At 37.8% G+C, this 17,039-nt stretch overlaps 1 protein-coding gene across 1 annotated transcript in view; it reads right to left on the bottom strand.

Annotated features, from left to right (window-relative positions):
• Positions 1-725: 725 nt before the first annotated feature.
• LOC136860064 (putative DENN domain-containing protein 10 B) overlaps positions 726-17,039 on the bottom strand; it is an 89,502-nt gene continuing 73,188 nt past the window's right edge. The window contains exons 7-8 of the mRNA XM_067138734.2: positions 2,319-2,454; positions 726-1,004 (exon numbers count right to left, since the gene is read on the bottom strand). Of these exons, the coding sequence (XP_066994835.2) occupies positions 869-1,004; positions 2,319-2,454 (272 nt within the window). The 3' untranslated portion in view covers positions 726-868. The remainder of the gene's footprint in view (positions 1,005-2,318; positions 2,455-17,039) is intronic.

A 17,039-nucleotide genomic window follows, 5' to 3' on the forward strand; every position in this document is an offset into this window, starting at 1 on the left:
ACGAAGTTTTCCCGGTAAAACCGAATGTAAAGTTTCAAGATTTTTAAGTCGCGTACCGGTGATTAATGCTTGAAACCGACCCCGCGGTCTAACTTGCCTGCCTCTCACCTGGAGGGCCTGGGTTCGATTCCCGGCCAGGTGAGGCATTTTTACCTGGATATGAGGGCTGGTTCCAGGTTCACTCAATCTGCGATTATGTTTAATTGAGGAGCTATTTAATGGTGAGATGGGGACCCCGGTCTAGAGAGCCAGGAATAACGGCCGAGAGAATACGTCACACTGGCCATGTGTCGCCTTTTAATCTGCAGGCCTTCGGACCGAGCAGCGGTCGCTTGGTAGGCGGAAGGTCCATTGGGGCTATAGTTTGGTTTAGTTTAAGGGTGTTTGTAAGATTATAAGTATACATATTTTATTTTTGTGATGATCAGCCAAATTGTTGCTGGTTCATTCATTCCTGGATTTTCCGTTTTCCCGTGTTGTACGTTTTCTTCCATGGTCCCTCGAGAAATGGAGAATCGAGGTTCCACTGTATTCCTTGTATTCTTCTGAAGATCCTTATACTGGCAGGAGCCAAGTTGCTAGAAGTCTGCCACTATATCATGAATGTTACTCAGGCTGTCAAGAAGGATTATTTTTCTAGGTGCAATGATTTATAATAAGAAGAAAATGAAAATTTCTGATTTCTGGCTCCGATCATGTTTCAATGCAATTTTTCAGAAATGAAATGTGTATCAAAATAAACTTTTATTAAAAAGTAACAATCACATAAATACTGAAAATACTCCATTAATCACATCACATTAACACAAAATAATTATTCCTCCCTAGCTCCTGCGAGGGAGTATTTGAGGACTACGAATACAGTATCTCAGAGCATCATGATGTTCTCTGCCACAGCCAGATTGAAAAGAAAGTTGTCCAGAGCCTGGGGCAGGTTCTTCTCTCGAAGAGTCTCAACAGACACCATCTGTTTGCCTTCAGGAGTTGAAACTGTAGCCAGAGATCTGTCAGAGTAACAAAATTAATTAGCAAAAATTGAGGTTTAGATCACATTAAGTAAAAGATCTGCATTCTGTTTGAAAATAAAAGACATGTAATAGTTAAAGGTACAAAATACAAAGTTTATTTAAGTAAGCTCCATTTTTTAGTAAAAACAAATCTAGTAGATATTGTCAAAGGATCTGATTAACTCTTGAGTTTGAGCAGCAGAATGATGTCGTGCAATGTCATGCAGCAACAAAACTCCAGACAACAGTAAGCCATGTCGCATATTGTGTATGGTTTGTGATATCTGAAGCTCAGTTAATATATAATTTCTTCCCTTTTTCAAGTATAATTCTGTTTCCATATGTTTTCCTTTTCAGATAGTTTATAAATTTATTTATTAGAAATTAGTTTCAGCAGACTGTAGAACATAACAGGTAAAATCTGTATGGCGTGCCGAATGTTCCTCAAGGTTGCGCACTATACAACTGCATTTATTGTTGCTCCTTGTGGCATAAATTAAAACTAACAGAACTCCACACCTAACCCCAAAACATGGTTACCATAATCTGGTGCTTGAAATTGTCTGGCTTTCACTTTGGTTGGACAATTCGCGTTGCCATTCCATAGATTGCTGCTTTGTTTCTGGAGACATGTGAGACATTTCTTGTCTCCTGTGACAGTGTAGTCCAAAAGTTCATCCCCTTCCTCACTGTATCAGGTGAGGAATTTCAAAGCACTGGCCACTTTCCTTTCTTTGTGTTACTGAGAAAGCAGCCTGGGAACCCATCGCAAACACATTTTATCAACGGCAAATTTTCAGAAACGAGATTGTGGAAATTCCAGTGACAAAGTGGAAATTGTGAACGCTCATTCTGAATGAACTGCACGTACCAAAACATCTGTGATTACAGAAGGTCGGCCTGATTGCGGTTCATGATGAACATTGTCCTGCCCATCCTTGAACGTCCTCACACATTTATGCACTTCGCTGTCACTCACTGTCTTGAGGCCGTACATCTCACACATCTGGCAGTGAATGTCTGCCGCTGAGATAATTCTTGTTGTCAAAACCCTAATCACAGACTGTAATATCACTTCGGCAGGCCGTTCAACTGTCTTAAAACATTTTAACCTCATAGTATAAACAGCACAACGTAATGTCACGAATGCAAATGGAGTCCCGCATGTGTGCAAGGCATGCCGGGAGTTGGCACCCATGCAAGTTTCTACAGGCACACAAAATTTACGTAGCTGCAGTGAATCAGACCTTACTTAAAAAACTAACCCTCATACACAAACACAACATAAAGATGTTACTTGTGCAGCTTTACCTGAGCTGATTTAGAAGTTCTCTAGTTTTGTCTGCAATCTCCTTTATTAATTGCTGTTCCTGAACATTTTCATTTTCAGCAAGTTGGACCATAAAAACAGCGATATCCTTGTGTGTTTTTGTCATCGTCATACTTTCTGAAACAACAGATAAAATCACACCTCAGTTTAAGTCAAACAGAAAAGGATAGCAATGGCAAACAAACTGGCCAACAAACATATAGATATTCAAACTCAGAAGGCCTTTGCGAAAACCTTTGTAAGGAGCGTGCTTCTGTACGGCTGTGAAAGCTGGACATTAGGAATGCAAGAAAAGAAAAAACTAGAGGTGATTGAAATGTGGATATGGAGAAGAATGCAGAGGATAAGTCGGACGGAAATGAAGAGCAATACTGAAGTCCTTAGAGAGATAGGAGAAAAATGGAATCTGATAACTGAAATTGAAAAATGGAAAATGAAATTTATAGGTCACATTCTGCAGCATTAGGAGTTCCTTTGTAACATCAATGAAGGAAGAATTGCTGGAAAAAGAGAAAGAGGACAACCAAGAGTGTCTTATTTCAAGAACCTGCTTCTGAGGATGAACTGCAAGACCTACACCAACTTGAAAATACTGGCTCAAGATAGACATCTATGGCCGAGGCGACAAGGCATAGCCTTTAGATTATGATGATGATAGAAAGACGGGAACCTGGAAAGTAACACACAATGACAGGCCAAATATATAAACATCTAGAAAACAGATGTAGAGCAGTTAGTTACCATGTAAGACTGCGTGGACAGAGTACACATAAAAGAAAAACATGGGTCCAAAATTTTCTGCTGCAGCGTTCATCAGTGGAGGATCTAATCTTATCTATTCCGGTGTATCCACACAGAAGCCATGCCTCTCCTCCAAACTGAAAGTACTCATATCCACCATCAAACAACTACTACTACTCCTCCTCCTCCCATTCGTACTGGGTCAACGGTTCTGGCAAGCTGTTTGTTTGCTTCCGTCCCAAACCCGGCAGTGAGTTGACTGCTTCTCCCTCAGATAGTCCAAACTCAGCACCCTTCTTCCCATGTAAGTGCTATTCCTGCATATCATGTGACTATACTATGGCAGGCATTTCTCTAGCTTTTTGTTTTTTTGTATTTCAGTCATTTTAACACTGCCCCTTACATATATGTTTTTGACATGGCCCATCCTCAAAACCCCACAAATCCATCGCAGCATTTTTGTTTCAGCTAGTTTCCTCTCAGCTGTGAGTGTATTTATTATTGCATCAACCTGGTGGAAACTTTGTTTCTGTGATGTGGAGCCTCAAATCTTCTTGAAACTTTGGATGATATAGAAACTCATCTTCGTTGGGTATTCTGTTCAAAATATACTTTCTGGAGCAATATGAGTGGTTGCACACCTGCCAATACCCCCTCTCACCCTGCTGAGCTTCATAACATGTCACTCAGCTGGGATATGATGAAGGTGCCTCATAAACAAAGTCTTTCTCCCTTAAATTATTATTTATATTTGGTAGGTAGACCTTGTCTTGTGATGACTCAATAGTAAAAGAAGACATAACCATGCTAGAGGTGGAATTAGCAGTCCATAAAATGAAAATGGGGAAGATACCAAGGATGGATGAAATTAGTATGGAAATGATAAAAGCTGATGGACCTGTTGGACTAAAAATGGGTGTACAGAATGTTAAGGTGCATATCGAAACAGAAACATGTTCCAAAAGACTGGGGAAAGGTAATAATAATATTAGTCTTTAGGAAGGGGACAAAAAGTGTGTGATAACTGTGGAGGAATCACATTCTTATCATAAGTGGCAAAAATACTGGAAAGAATAGAGAGGAAAATTAGAAAAAAGGTAGAAGGAGAGTTGCAAGAGGAACAGTCTGGCTTTGGAAGTGGAAGATCTACAGCAGATCCAATCTTCAGCATGAGGCAATTAATAGAACCCAGGGAGAATGTGTGGGAAACCATGGTCGAAAAAAGACAGGGTACGAAAACTGAGAAATGGTGCAGGCAATGTGCAAAAACTGTGTCAGCAGCGTACAGATTCAGTTTGGAAAGACAAGAGTGGTTTACAAATGAAACTGGACTAAGAAGGGAGTGTGCTGCCGCCTCTATTCTTTCTACTTATGGATGAATTTGTAAAGGAGAAAAAGGAAGCATATGGGAATAGGAAGATGAAGTTACTACTATTTGCAGACGATATTATGGTCTGGGGAAGAAACAGCAAAGAAGTACAAGATGATGCATCGAACGAGAAAGATGAAAATTAAGGTATGAAAAATCAGTGCAGAGAAAAGCAAGACCATGGTGATATCAAGAGGAGAAAGACAAGGGCAAGGCCGTGTGAAAATTGGGGGTCAAAGTCTTGAAATTGCTGACAGTTTCAAATATCTAGGAAGTGAATTAATGTAGAATACAAGGCTGGACATGGAGATTAGCAAGAGGGTGCAACAGGGCAATGCATTCTACCAGAGTGTGAGAAACCTTTTCTGGAATAAGGAAGTGTAAAGAGATGGTGTACAAAATGTATTAAGCACCCATATTGACTTATGCAGCTGAGACCTAGACAATGACAACTAGGGAGGAGAGTAGAATTCAAGCCAGCGAGATGAAATACCCAGGAAAGACACATTGAGAAACAAAGACATAAGAAAGGCAGTCAGAATGGAAAACCTAAATGAGAGAATTGATACGAGTAAGCTAAGATGGTTTTGACAGGTAAAGAGGATGGAGGACAAAGGAATACGAAGACAGATGAAGTTTGAGGGAAAGAGAACGAAAGGCAGACCTAGAACAAGGTGGATCGATTCGAAAAAGAGGAGTGCAAGAAGAACCCTGGATTTTGACAAAAAGAAGGAACAGGAACGGTGGAAGGTGGAGAAATGTCATAAATGCCCTGTCTTGGCAGGAGCTGCATAAGGGGAAAGGAGGATCTCTTCATTCGTAATTTAACCTATTAACTGCATTCTTCTGTAACACCACATTTTAAAAGCTTCTATTCTCTTTCCTTCTGAACTAGTTACTGTTCATGTTTCCCTTTCATGCAATGCCACACTCCAGATGAAAGGCTTCAAAAATATCTTTCTATTTGTTTGTCATTTTTTTAAAATTTTACAATTTGCTTTACGTTGCACCAACACAAATGGTCTTACAACAACGATGGTATAGGAAAGGATTAGGAGCATAGGAACAAGAAGGAAGCGACCCTGGTCTTAATTAAGGTACAGCATTAGCCTGGTGTGAAAATGGGAAACCATGGACAACCAACTTCAGGGCTGCCGACAGTGGGGTTTTAACCCACTATTTCCCAAATGCAAGCTGACAGCTACGTGACCCAACTGCACAGCCACTTGCTTGGTAAAATAACTTTCGAATTTTTATATCAATGTTTGATGCGAGTACATTTCTTTTCTTAAGAAAGGTCTTCCTTGCTTGTGCTAGTCTGCATTTTATGTCCTCCTTACTTCCGCCAACATTAGTTATTCTGCTACCCAAGAACAATATGGAGTTTGGTATGGACTGATAAATTGTTCTTGAAGACTCTTCTTACAAAATTGTACAAAAATTATTTGGATTATCCTCCTAGTCAATACTACCAATATTTACATCCTATTAAGACAAAACTTTACATAGACATGTTTTGGCCTGGCATAGGGTCATCCTCAGTAAGACATATATATTAAATTAAAAACATCAGATGCACAATATGAAGAGTTAAAAAGTTTTTTCTTTAAAAACATGAAAATTGAAAAATGTGAGGTGGTGATTGTTAAAATACTCTTGAACTGGAGACCTTTTTGTTTCAATGTTTTCGTTACCCCTGGTGTAGTTCAACTGATATCTGTACGCTGTTGGCTTAGTTGTTATGTTCAGTCATACATAAGTTGTTACTGAAGTTGAACCGTCTGATTTCTAGTCTGTAAAATGAATACTAAAAATCAAATTAAGAGTTAAAAAATGGTGACTAACCGGAAACATTTAAGATAAGTTATGAAGAACAAAAATTAACTTACGTTACGTGGCCCGCTTGTATTACCTGTGTTCTCAGACTACGGAGTCCAGCTCCCGCAGTTGAGATGCAAGACGTGTTGTTAGGAGGAGGTAGAGTGGGAAAATGGGGTAGGGCTTGTGGGAGAGTGGGAGTATGCGGGATTATGGGAGGGGTGACTGGAACTGAGTAATAATTGTGAATTCTTCTGGTCTTGTTTTTTACTACAAATAATTGGAATGAAAGTTTTTCATTTATCTCATTTAAGTTGAGGGCTGGATTCTTGTACGTATTGATCCATACTAATGTAAAAATTCCCTAAAATGTTGAGTAGTGGACCTTTTTGTTCACATTGTAGAATTTTTAGATCTTGATCTATTGTGGTATAATTATGCTTATGGTTTTTGTGATGGTTACTCATGGCAGAGAAACTGTTATATTTTAAACCGTTGCGGTGTTCTGTATATCTTATAAAGAAGTTCCTACCAGTTTGTCCAACGTAACTTGAACTACATCCCTGGCATTCCAGTTTCCCAGAATTTATGTATTTCTTACTAATATTTACTGTGTGAGAATTAAATACTATTTTTACATTAGTGTTGCTGGTTTTGAAAGCAATTTCTAGGTACTGTTTTTTTTTTAGGAAGTTAGTGATTATATGTATATTATTATTACTAAATGTGAATGTGGCATACTTTTATTTCATTTTTGACTCTTTCGTGGAAGCGGTGGTGGGCTTGTTTGTTTACTAATTAGTTTATTTATAAACTTTACGCTAAATCCATTGCTCAAGGCTATTTTACAGATGGTCTTGATTTCTTTTTTTCAAATTTTTCTTTGAGAGCAGGATTTTTAATGCTCTTTCTAACATGCTATTGTAGGCAGCTTTTTTGTGAGCTCCAGGATATATTAAACTTTGTTTAATGGTGTTAGCAGTGTAAGTTGGTATTAAATGCCAGGTGATTATTCTAATGCTGTGATAATGTTATATCTAAATAATTAAGCAAGTTGTTGTTCTCAATTTCCATAGTGAATATAATATTCTGATCTAAACTATTGAGTAGTTCCAAAATGTCCTTTTCTTCATTAACATTACTATCTATGATGGCTAGAACATAGTCGACGTAACATGTCCAGTATTTTATGACTTTGATCTTGTGTATGATATTGTACTGACTAGGAGGATAATCCAAATAATTCTGTACAATTTTGTAAGAAGTTCAACCTTCAATACACATCTAACATGAGATTTATAGTCTGTAACCTGAAAATTCTCTCGGACAGTCGTCCAAATTCCATGCGAGCAGCAGGAGTGTTTTCCATGTCCTGTTCTGAAATACACAGCTTAGATAGGATGCTTCCAAGGTATGAAATGTGGTCAACTTCTTGTACTGTCTTATCTGAAATGGTGATACTGAATTCCACAATGCATGTTCCTGGGACAGGTTGTGAAAGTACCCTGGTTAATAACACACATAATATGTAGTCATTACAATGAATACAAACACTCGTGTAATGATCTTTGTTTCCGAGGCAAGGAGTAACAAACTTCTTAACCAAACCAAAGATCATGCATACAAATAAGTGAAGATCGCAAACTACCCAGCACCACGGCCATTAGAACACACCCAAGTTCTTGTTTTCTCAGTTTCCCTGTGGAAGGAACTTCAAGGTGGACATGGTAAAAACAGTTGCTGATACAGTGAATTTCTCTCATTGGTTGGCTGGCAGGCGAGACCAGTTTATCTGCCTCCCCTTGACTCATTACTTTGGGGTGTAATTCTTATAATGCCTCCACTTTTGTACATGGTAGAGGGAATGGTATTTATGTACGATAATTATGTGAAAACAGAGTCTTGCAGGGAAGTCGTTAGGCAATTTGTAACACAATTTTCATGGGTACTCCCTCCACAGAGAGACCGTGCAGAAACTCAAACAAATTGTGAGGAACTGGATCTTTATTCGATAAGAAGCGAAGTGTTAAAAAACGTGAACTTAACGAGGAAAAAGTAAATTAAATCGTAGAAAGATTAGAACATATGCCTACAAAATCCCTAAGACAACTTGGACAAGAAGCTCAGCATGGCGGGCTACAAAAACGCTAAAACTGAAACCATACAAGGTAACTTGTAACAGTTCAAATCCCGTTACAAGCATTCCTCTGTATTATTATTATTATTATTAGATTCAATTCTATAATCTGATTTTGCTATGTATTAATTATTTATCGCTTGCTTCATTGTATTTAATTTATTATGTACATATATGTGTATATTAGCATTAAGATAATGTAGAGTAAGATTTGCTGCCTAATATGAGAAATGGATATATTTTGTGAAACCTTTAAGATATTACAGCACATGGTGCAATACTCTTACAGTAACTGTTGAGTCATCGCTCTGTCATTGTATACATTTAGAAGTATGAGATAATCTAGGGAGTTCCTAATTTGCCTGAGGCTGTCTGTAATACTTTGGAGCTGGGTGGGAGTGACATCATGGACTGATTTAACTGTGCCGTGGGTGTTATACCATGTGAAAACTAGTGTCTATATATAGAGAAGGATCCTATAGTGGTCAGTCAGTTGAATGGAGAGGCTTGTCATGAAGCATTGTAGTTACTTGGAAGGACAGCCTTGAACAATGAAGTGTTGTGAGATGGATGGTGAATAGTGAGATGGTCGGTCGTATGAAGAGTGACGCCACAATTGGTCAGTGAGTCAATGAGATGGAGAAGAGACAGTCACATGGATATGCAGTCGTCAGTGACCAAGTGGATTATATGTTCGGAGTGTGTTTCGTGTATCTGTTCGGTCGAGTTCTTGCGTCAGTTCAGTGACAACCGAATATTGAGTTGTCGTAATGCAGACTAACAGTGTAACCATACAAATGTACGATCCCCAAATTTTTAGGTTAGGAATTTTTCGTAAAATAATTCGTAATATTGAAGTCATGAAAATCATGTTATTTTGTTCATTGTATATGTAAAAACATAATATTATAAGAAGAATTTATAGTAGGGAATTTTGTATATGTTTAACTTTAATTTGTGTAAGTGTCTGCACATGGCATGGCAGTGTAGGTTGCTCAAGAATTGTGCAACACGGAAAACAGTGGCTATACCAGGAAAGACGGTTGAAGTCAGTTGGAAGTGTTACAACATGTGGTTTAGAAACCCAGGTTTAGACCGGGAAGTGGATGCTGAAGATGATAATTCATCAATATGGACAAACGTGCTAGTTCGCCATTTGCGGATCGGCAGCTTGGTAACCAATCTGTAAGCTCCGATTTCGAACAAGGTTGCATTGACCAAGAGACGCTTGAAAATGTGGCAGTGGTAGTGTTGTTTCCTGTGGATTTTAGTAGACGCTACACCACATGGAGCAAGCCTATATATGTATGCACGTGCAACGAGTTTCTCAGCTTGCTTGTTTTGGAGTGATGGACGAAACATATTGTGCGTGCGTGCTACGAGTTTATTTTTAATGTGCATGAGTTTGCGGTTATTGATCACTGATACTGAGGTTGCTGTTGAAGACGATTGCCACTGCGAAGTCTTTGTTGTACGAGTTCTTCACGGGTGCATTACTGCACAATTACAGAGTCATGACGAGTGTATTACTCGTTAATTCACATTCCCGGTGAGCGGTTGGTGGAAAATACTACACGGTGTTCTTTTGTGAGTAAGGCTATGGATTCCTCGCTGAGGAAATGCACATTGTGCACAGTCTGTTATATGTGTAACTTGGAGGCAATATGTTGTGCACAAAACTAATTACGACGTAGCCCAAGTGTTTATTACTTGTTCATTCCTTGAATAATACGACATGCCTGTCGTTATTTATTAATCCCGCAGCAGACATTTTACATTGTGGATGTTTATGGCTTAGTAACAGAGTATAGTGAGGTGGCTGGGTTTTTTTTTTTTTTTTTTTTTTTTTTTTACAGTTATGACATGTGGTAAGAGTCCATGGTGATGATGCCATTGTGCTAATATATTTAAGGTTAGGAAGGGACAATCTTCATACCATTAGGATAATCAGTTTGAAGCTTGGCTTTCAGAATTATGTACAGTTGTGGTGTATAGTTTGTAGATGTTGTTTGTGTAGGTTTATACTGGTTTCGTCACATGATGAGAATTGTTGGTTTACGTTTTGCTTTAATATTGTTTTGGGAGTAAATTGTTGTAGTGAAACTCGTGGAAAATATTTTATTGGTGGAGTGAGGATGAACCTGTCATGCTACCCAAGTTTAATTTCAGGGATAAACAGCAACAGGTAAAGTTGTAAAGTAAGTCTGGAGCTTCGTCAGCCTGATGACCGTCGCCTTGGGAGAGGGAGTTGCTCATGGCTCTACAGAATTAATTATTTCTGCAACTGTTTTGCAGGTGGTGCCCAATCTTGTTATTTATACTTATCCTAGTGACCATTAATTCATTTAATAATTTCAATAGCTTGCAGAAGTTATCAGTGAATTACTTGTAAACTTGATTGTGAAATATGGTTATATTTTCAAACCATGCTATATCTTGTTTGTGAAACTAAAAGGATACTTCACCAAATTAGGATTGGGATACCTACAGCTACTAATTCAAAGGAATAGGTTGTAATAACACGTAAAGTGTTCAAGGTACTGTTAAGTGAAACAGTGAGGGATAAATTTCTTGAACAGCTTTTAAATGTCTGCTCAAGAGGATTTCAAATTTAATGCCTAGAGTTTCTTTCAGTTGTAATTTCAGAGTTTTATATTATCTTTCAAATTATCGCAGCAAGTCTCACCCGTTAAAGTCAACATTTAAAGAATATACTTTGTTTTGTATCAAATATAATTAATTGTTTTATTTCAATGGCAGATAAGTTAACCTCAAATTTTAATTGTGAAACCAAACGACAATATCCTTTTCCCAGAACCTCTATGTTATGCTGTCAAAATAAGCTTCTTACCCTACACCCTAGAGATATTCAAGATTCTCATTCTTTTATTGTTACATTTATTTGTAGCAGGCACTCATCAACAATTGTATGTGTAAGTAATCAGGTAAGTACTAAGTGAGAGTACATAGTCCAGCGAATGAGCATTTTATTTCATGAATATTTTAAAACTGTTTCATTCTAAATTAGTGAGCAAGCACAAACCGTTGTACACACACTGTATCCACATGATCATGATAAGCGGATATGTTTTTGTATGCATCTCTAAAGAATCTATCATACAAGATCCTATAAACATTAATATACTGTATCCTTCAATTATATTAAATTGTATTATATATTTTGGCACCTAGAAGCATTTGCAGGCTTGATCATTGAACTATTCACCGAGTTTCATTAGCATTTAGAAGCACAGTGCTGGACATTATGTATGTTGTGCTGCTCTTCAAGAACTTGCATCTTACTTCATTTAAGTGACTTATCTTCGACTTCTATATAATTTTAGAACTTCAAATTTATTAAATCGTATTATAACTTCACGCCTAGCAGTATTTGCTATTTGCTTTACGTCGCACCGACACAGATACGTCTTACGGCGACGATGAGAGAGGAAAGGCCTAGGAATTGGAAGGAAGCGGCCGTGGCCTTAATTAAGGTATAGCCCCGGCATTTGCCTGGTGTGAAAATGGGAAACCACGGAAAACCATCTTCAGGGCTGCCGACAGTGGGGCTCGAACCCATTATCTCCCGATTACTGGATACTGGCCGCACTTAAGCGACTGCAGCTATCGAGCTCGATTGCAGTATTTGCAGGCTTGTTCACTGAACTATTCACCAACTCTCATAAACATTTTGAAGCACAGTGCCGGACATTACGTATGTTGTGCTGCTCTTCAAAAACTTGCACCTTGCTTCATTTAAATGACTGTTCTTCGACTTCTTCTGGATTTTAAGATTATACATCACGCAGTGCTAATCCCTATAGTGTTATAGTGCTTCTTGAACTGCTTTTAGTGAAAAACAGAAAATAATAACCTTTACTCATTGTGAGACAATAATTTACGATACCCTCATTTGTTGGACATATACATTTGTGTGTGGGGACTTTTACCTGCTATTCTCGGCCATTGTTTGCATTGCCGTTAAATTATGTGCCTGAAACTGTGGCGATTTAAAATGTATCTTCTTTCCATTGTTACGTCGGTTGCTTCGAAATTCTGATTGGCTCAATAAGCAAACTTTGACTTGAGTGTGCGCAGTGTCGATGTTCAACTGAGCGACCCGCAGCTTGACTGCACTGAACGCCAGTCTGTTACCAGCAGCTCGCCAAGATGGACGCGTTTGGAGAAGTTGTGTACAAAATGCGATTGAAAGTTGTTGGAGTGGAGTTTGATAAACCAGGCTAATAGCCTCGTTAATTAAGGCATTGCCTGAATTATAGCGAAATAATGTTGTGTGTTTCATATTTACTGTTTTTTTAATATTAGTGTGACCGAACTATCTGAAGGAGGGTTCTTCATTACAAAATGAGCTAGAATGTAAGCTATTGGATTACAGTATATTAAATTGGACACCCAAAAATGTAAGTACAAGTATCTACTTAATTGTTTCGAAACTGTTCTGCTGCCGGATTATTTGGAGAAGAACGTGTGTATCAAGCAATCTGCGACAACTATTATATTAGAAGAAATGTTTTGGCAACGCTGTTAATATTACTTCGTCTCTACTCCGCTACTGTAATTGAAATTAGGCCTATAGTTTATGGACCTGGCGACCACCGTTTATTCATTAAATTAAGCTGGACTTTCTTCTTCATCGGACATTTTAATGATATAAATTGTATCTGCTAAATATTAAAATGTAACTTAACGTGATTTTGGTAATGTTCTATATCCAAATTATTCTTATGGAGTAATTCTGGAACATGGTATATGCGCGGGTGAGAGACCTATTATTCCATTACTTTAATTTAACTGAGATTATCTTTGTGCTGCCTTTTTCTGTTTCTTAAAGTTATTATTATTATTAATTTTGTTGGTGGATTACTTTTTACATTTCTTGGTTCATATTTGTGGCATCCGATGGACTGTTGACAACGTTTTGAAAGACGTTATGTACTAGTATTGTTTTCGTAATGCCTCATTGTTTAATTACTTAATGGGGTAGTTTATTTCCGGTCTTATTCGGCCATTACCGTTTTCCAAGGCCTCCTAAAATTAAAATTGTGTAACCGGCATTTAAATCCTTTATTAACATTTTGGTTGGAAGAACTGTTAAATTTAAAAGACTATACATAATTATTGTAATATTCTGGTTATAATAAACTGGAATTTGTTCCCTATTTCTTGATGATACTTTTGCCCTCCTCAGATTATTCGCGTCCGTTTTTCTTTCCTTCTTCTTTCATTATTGCGTGCCATGTTTTTATCTTATCTCCGGTACGCTAATTTTGTGTGGGCTTTGCCTATTGTCTCCTTTAGTCTGATGTTGGCTTCGGTTTTGGGAAGCTGTATGCTTCGTGTATACCATTGTTTGTTGTCTGTGAAATTTTAAGTGTTTCCCTTCCTAATTTGTAGTTTATTTGAGACATATTTTTATTCGGGTTCGTGCGATTTTCTCTTGTGTCCTTTCAATTATTTTCGTGTGGAATTTTTTTTTTTTTGGGTCTGCTATCGTTGCCTTAAATATTGTGTGTGTTTCCGTGTTTCGGGGTGATTCAAATCCTTGTGTACTGGTTCCGGAAGCAAATTCCAGTTTATTGTGATTAATTGTAGAATACTTACTTACCAAGAAAAGCTGGCCAGTTATGTAATTAATATTTAATGCACGGATCCGTTTTAACATTTATCATTCATTTATTCTAAGGCAAACTGTAGCTTGTAATCTGAGTGTGTTTTCACGATTTTATTTATCTTAAAAATAGACATTTGTCTCCTAATTTAATGAGTTGAATTATTACAGTTTTTATCTTTCTTCTATTTACTTATTTATTACTACATAAAAATTATTTTACGTTGTTATCCGAGTGCGCACTCATAGTATATTTTGCTTTGAAAATTGATTTTTATCTATAATTTAAAGACATTATTTACAGATTTATTTTTTTTGCTCTGCAGTTTTCATTCCTAAATTCTGTTTATATTTTTCCTAATTTTAAGTAAAGTTCAAGTTATTTAAACATTAATCTTGCTTTCATTTAGCAATCTTGACCTGGCAACCCCTCAAGTAGTTAGCTCGATCCAGTCCTTTCCCTTATGTTCTGTGCACTCCACGCTGGTTTTGTTAATACTGCTCCTGCTCGATGGTAAGTATTTTGCTTCTTGTGCACATTTGGTTATATTTATGGGGTTTTATTATCGTTCCTGTTTTTATCTTTGTCGGGTTGCAGTAGTGTTGTGGTAGCATTCGCTGTGGTTGTTGTTGTTGTTGTTCTAACAACTTGATAAGTTGCCCAGGTCAGTGTTGCTGGCTGCTAAAAGTGACCAACCTTTTAAACTTAAAAATTGTAAAACTGAAATGGACCAAAATAATTCCTTCCTATGTATGTTTCATGTGTAATCGGGACTTGCTTGTTGCTGCCCTCTTGTACTTGGAGTATGGCGTGGCTCTGTATCTGTGCACTTGCTGCTTGTTTTATTTACCATGTTCTGTGGTCATGGAATCCTGTTGGTTTTGGGGTCTGTTCATACTATACCTGCCATGTAGGGGTAAGTTGAAGACCATTCTCACTTTTATTAATAATTAATTTGAAGTATTTACTTAATCTGCTTTCTGATTTAAATAATTGAAAGTTTCTTCCACATTTTACCTTAATGATGTGATGTTCTTTGACCTTGTTATCTGCAGCTTCTTGGTATACTATAGGTCTTGCTGGAATTGCAGTGCCTGTCCTTGGTGGGATTTACTTGGATTAATTTGTGTTGGGTTTTGGAACTGCTGTGGTCACCCTGATTTAAATTCTAAGTGATGTTTTTATTCCAGTTTCATCCATGGTCCAGAGTGTGTGATATGAAATTGTATTGTAATAAAATTTTATCTTGCAGTGACTGTGTACCCACCTCGCTGTTTGGCCTGAACATGTGAAATTGATTTACAATCTTGACCCATGGTGACTCTCTCCTTCCACTTTTATTTTTACTGTTCTGCCTTGTCCAGGTTACTATGTGTCATGTGTTATTATTCTGAGTTTATTTAATGTGGTGAGTTCTCATGTGTTGGTGATTCTTGCTTATGTAGGCCTATATTGGTTCGTATCTGGGTCATGTGCTGTGGGATTTCTTCCTATTTTACCTTGTGTGGTCTTGTGCATATTCCTGTTCTTGATATGGTGTTGTTGTAGGTCTGTATTGAACTCGTGGATGATTATGTCATGTGATTATGGTGTATTGATGGGAATCTCACTTGAATTTGTTGTGTTTAATGCTATTTGTGTAACCTTGGGCAGTCTTCTTATTGTCATATACTCTGAAAAGCTTTTCCTGACTGAACCGTGATAGGCTACGCCTGTATGGTTCATCTGAGATGGTATTATCTTTTTAATTTGATGTGTCCATGTCAGGTAGCTCTGTCAGTTCTGTTGTGGAGTGATTAATTTCAGTACCTGATGTTATTCATGTCTTGTCCTTTCGGTACTACTCATCACCTGTTATTCACCTTCTCCTGCTGTGTGCATGTACTTCACTCATGTGGTCTTGTTGTAATGAGGTGTGGTCTTAATTTCTTTGTGAATCTGTGGTTTATTTGACCTGGTTAATTGTAGTCATTGTGTATTAGCTTCTTCCCCATGCATATTTTCTGTCAGGTGTCTGTGTACTAAATTCTTGCTTTGGGTTTCATTCTCTGCTGCTCATTATGTGTGACTAGTGTCACGCATGTGTGTGATCTTCTGGTGCTGGTTAATGATTTCAGTTTTGGCCATGTGCTTGAGTGAATTTTCATTCTTCCTGATTTTTCATTGCTAGTCCTGGTTGGTTGCTCCATGTGTTGATTCTTGATCATCCTAATCTCTTGTCGCTTTACCCATGTGTTGTTACTGGTACTTTATGGCAGTTGTGTGGGTTCATTTCTGAGTTCTGGTGTGGAGTACAGCTAGCTTATAGCTAAACGACCCTTCGTTTTTACTGTGTCTTCATGTTGGGATTTTGGTTGTGAGTTTCGCAATTGTTGTGTTGTTACTGGTGCTGTTCCTTATCTAATTATTGTGGAATCTGTCCTGAAATTAACCTTCTGTGTTAAATCTTCCTTCCTGTTCATTTTCTGTGGGTTATGGGAGTGTAATTGGTAAATCTTGTCATTTTGTGAATGTACACTGTCCTGATCATGTCTTCATTTGATGTCTAGTGGTATGAGAGCTTATGTCGCTTTTGATTTGTATCCGTGGATCAGATGCTATATGTGATCTGCTGTTATTGTGAAAAATTTGTGTACGAGAAATTTTCCTTGCATCTGGTGCTTGTCACTGTGTAACGTCTTCCGTTTTATCTTATTTACATAAGGTATTCCTTTGTTGGTGCCTTCCGTAGTTCCTCATCTGGTTTAGTAAGGTAACCCCTTGTAACTCAGTTGCTTCTGGCTCTACCCTGCATGTTTTTGCAACACTATATTGTTGCCTGGTTGTCATCTGACTGTTCTGGGTTCTATTCCAATGAGTATGGGATCATTTGGGATAAATCCGGCACTGTCGCTAAAATTCCTTGTCCGTCGTTGGGGTATGGGACCCAACTGATTGACTGAAGGTTCTTCTCCACCAACTTATGCGCTTTGTCATCGTGTAACCTATCACTTCTTCATCGTTTATA

Source organism: Anabrus simplex, chromosome 1 (assembly GCF_040414725.1).
Source record: "Anabrus simplex isolate iqAnaSimp1 chromosome 1, ASM4041472v1, whole genome shotgun sequence".
Lineage (NCBI taxonomy): Eukaryota > Metazoa > Arthropoda > Insecta > Orthoptera > Tettigoniidae > Anabrus > Anabrus simplex.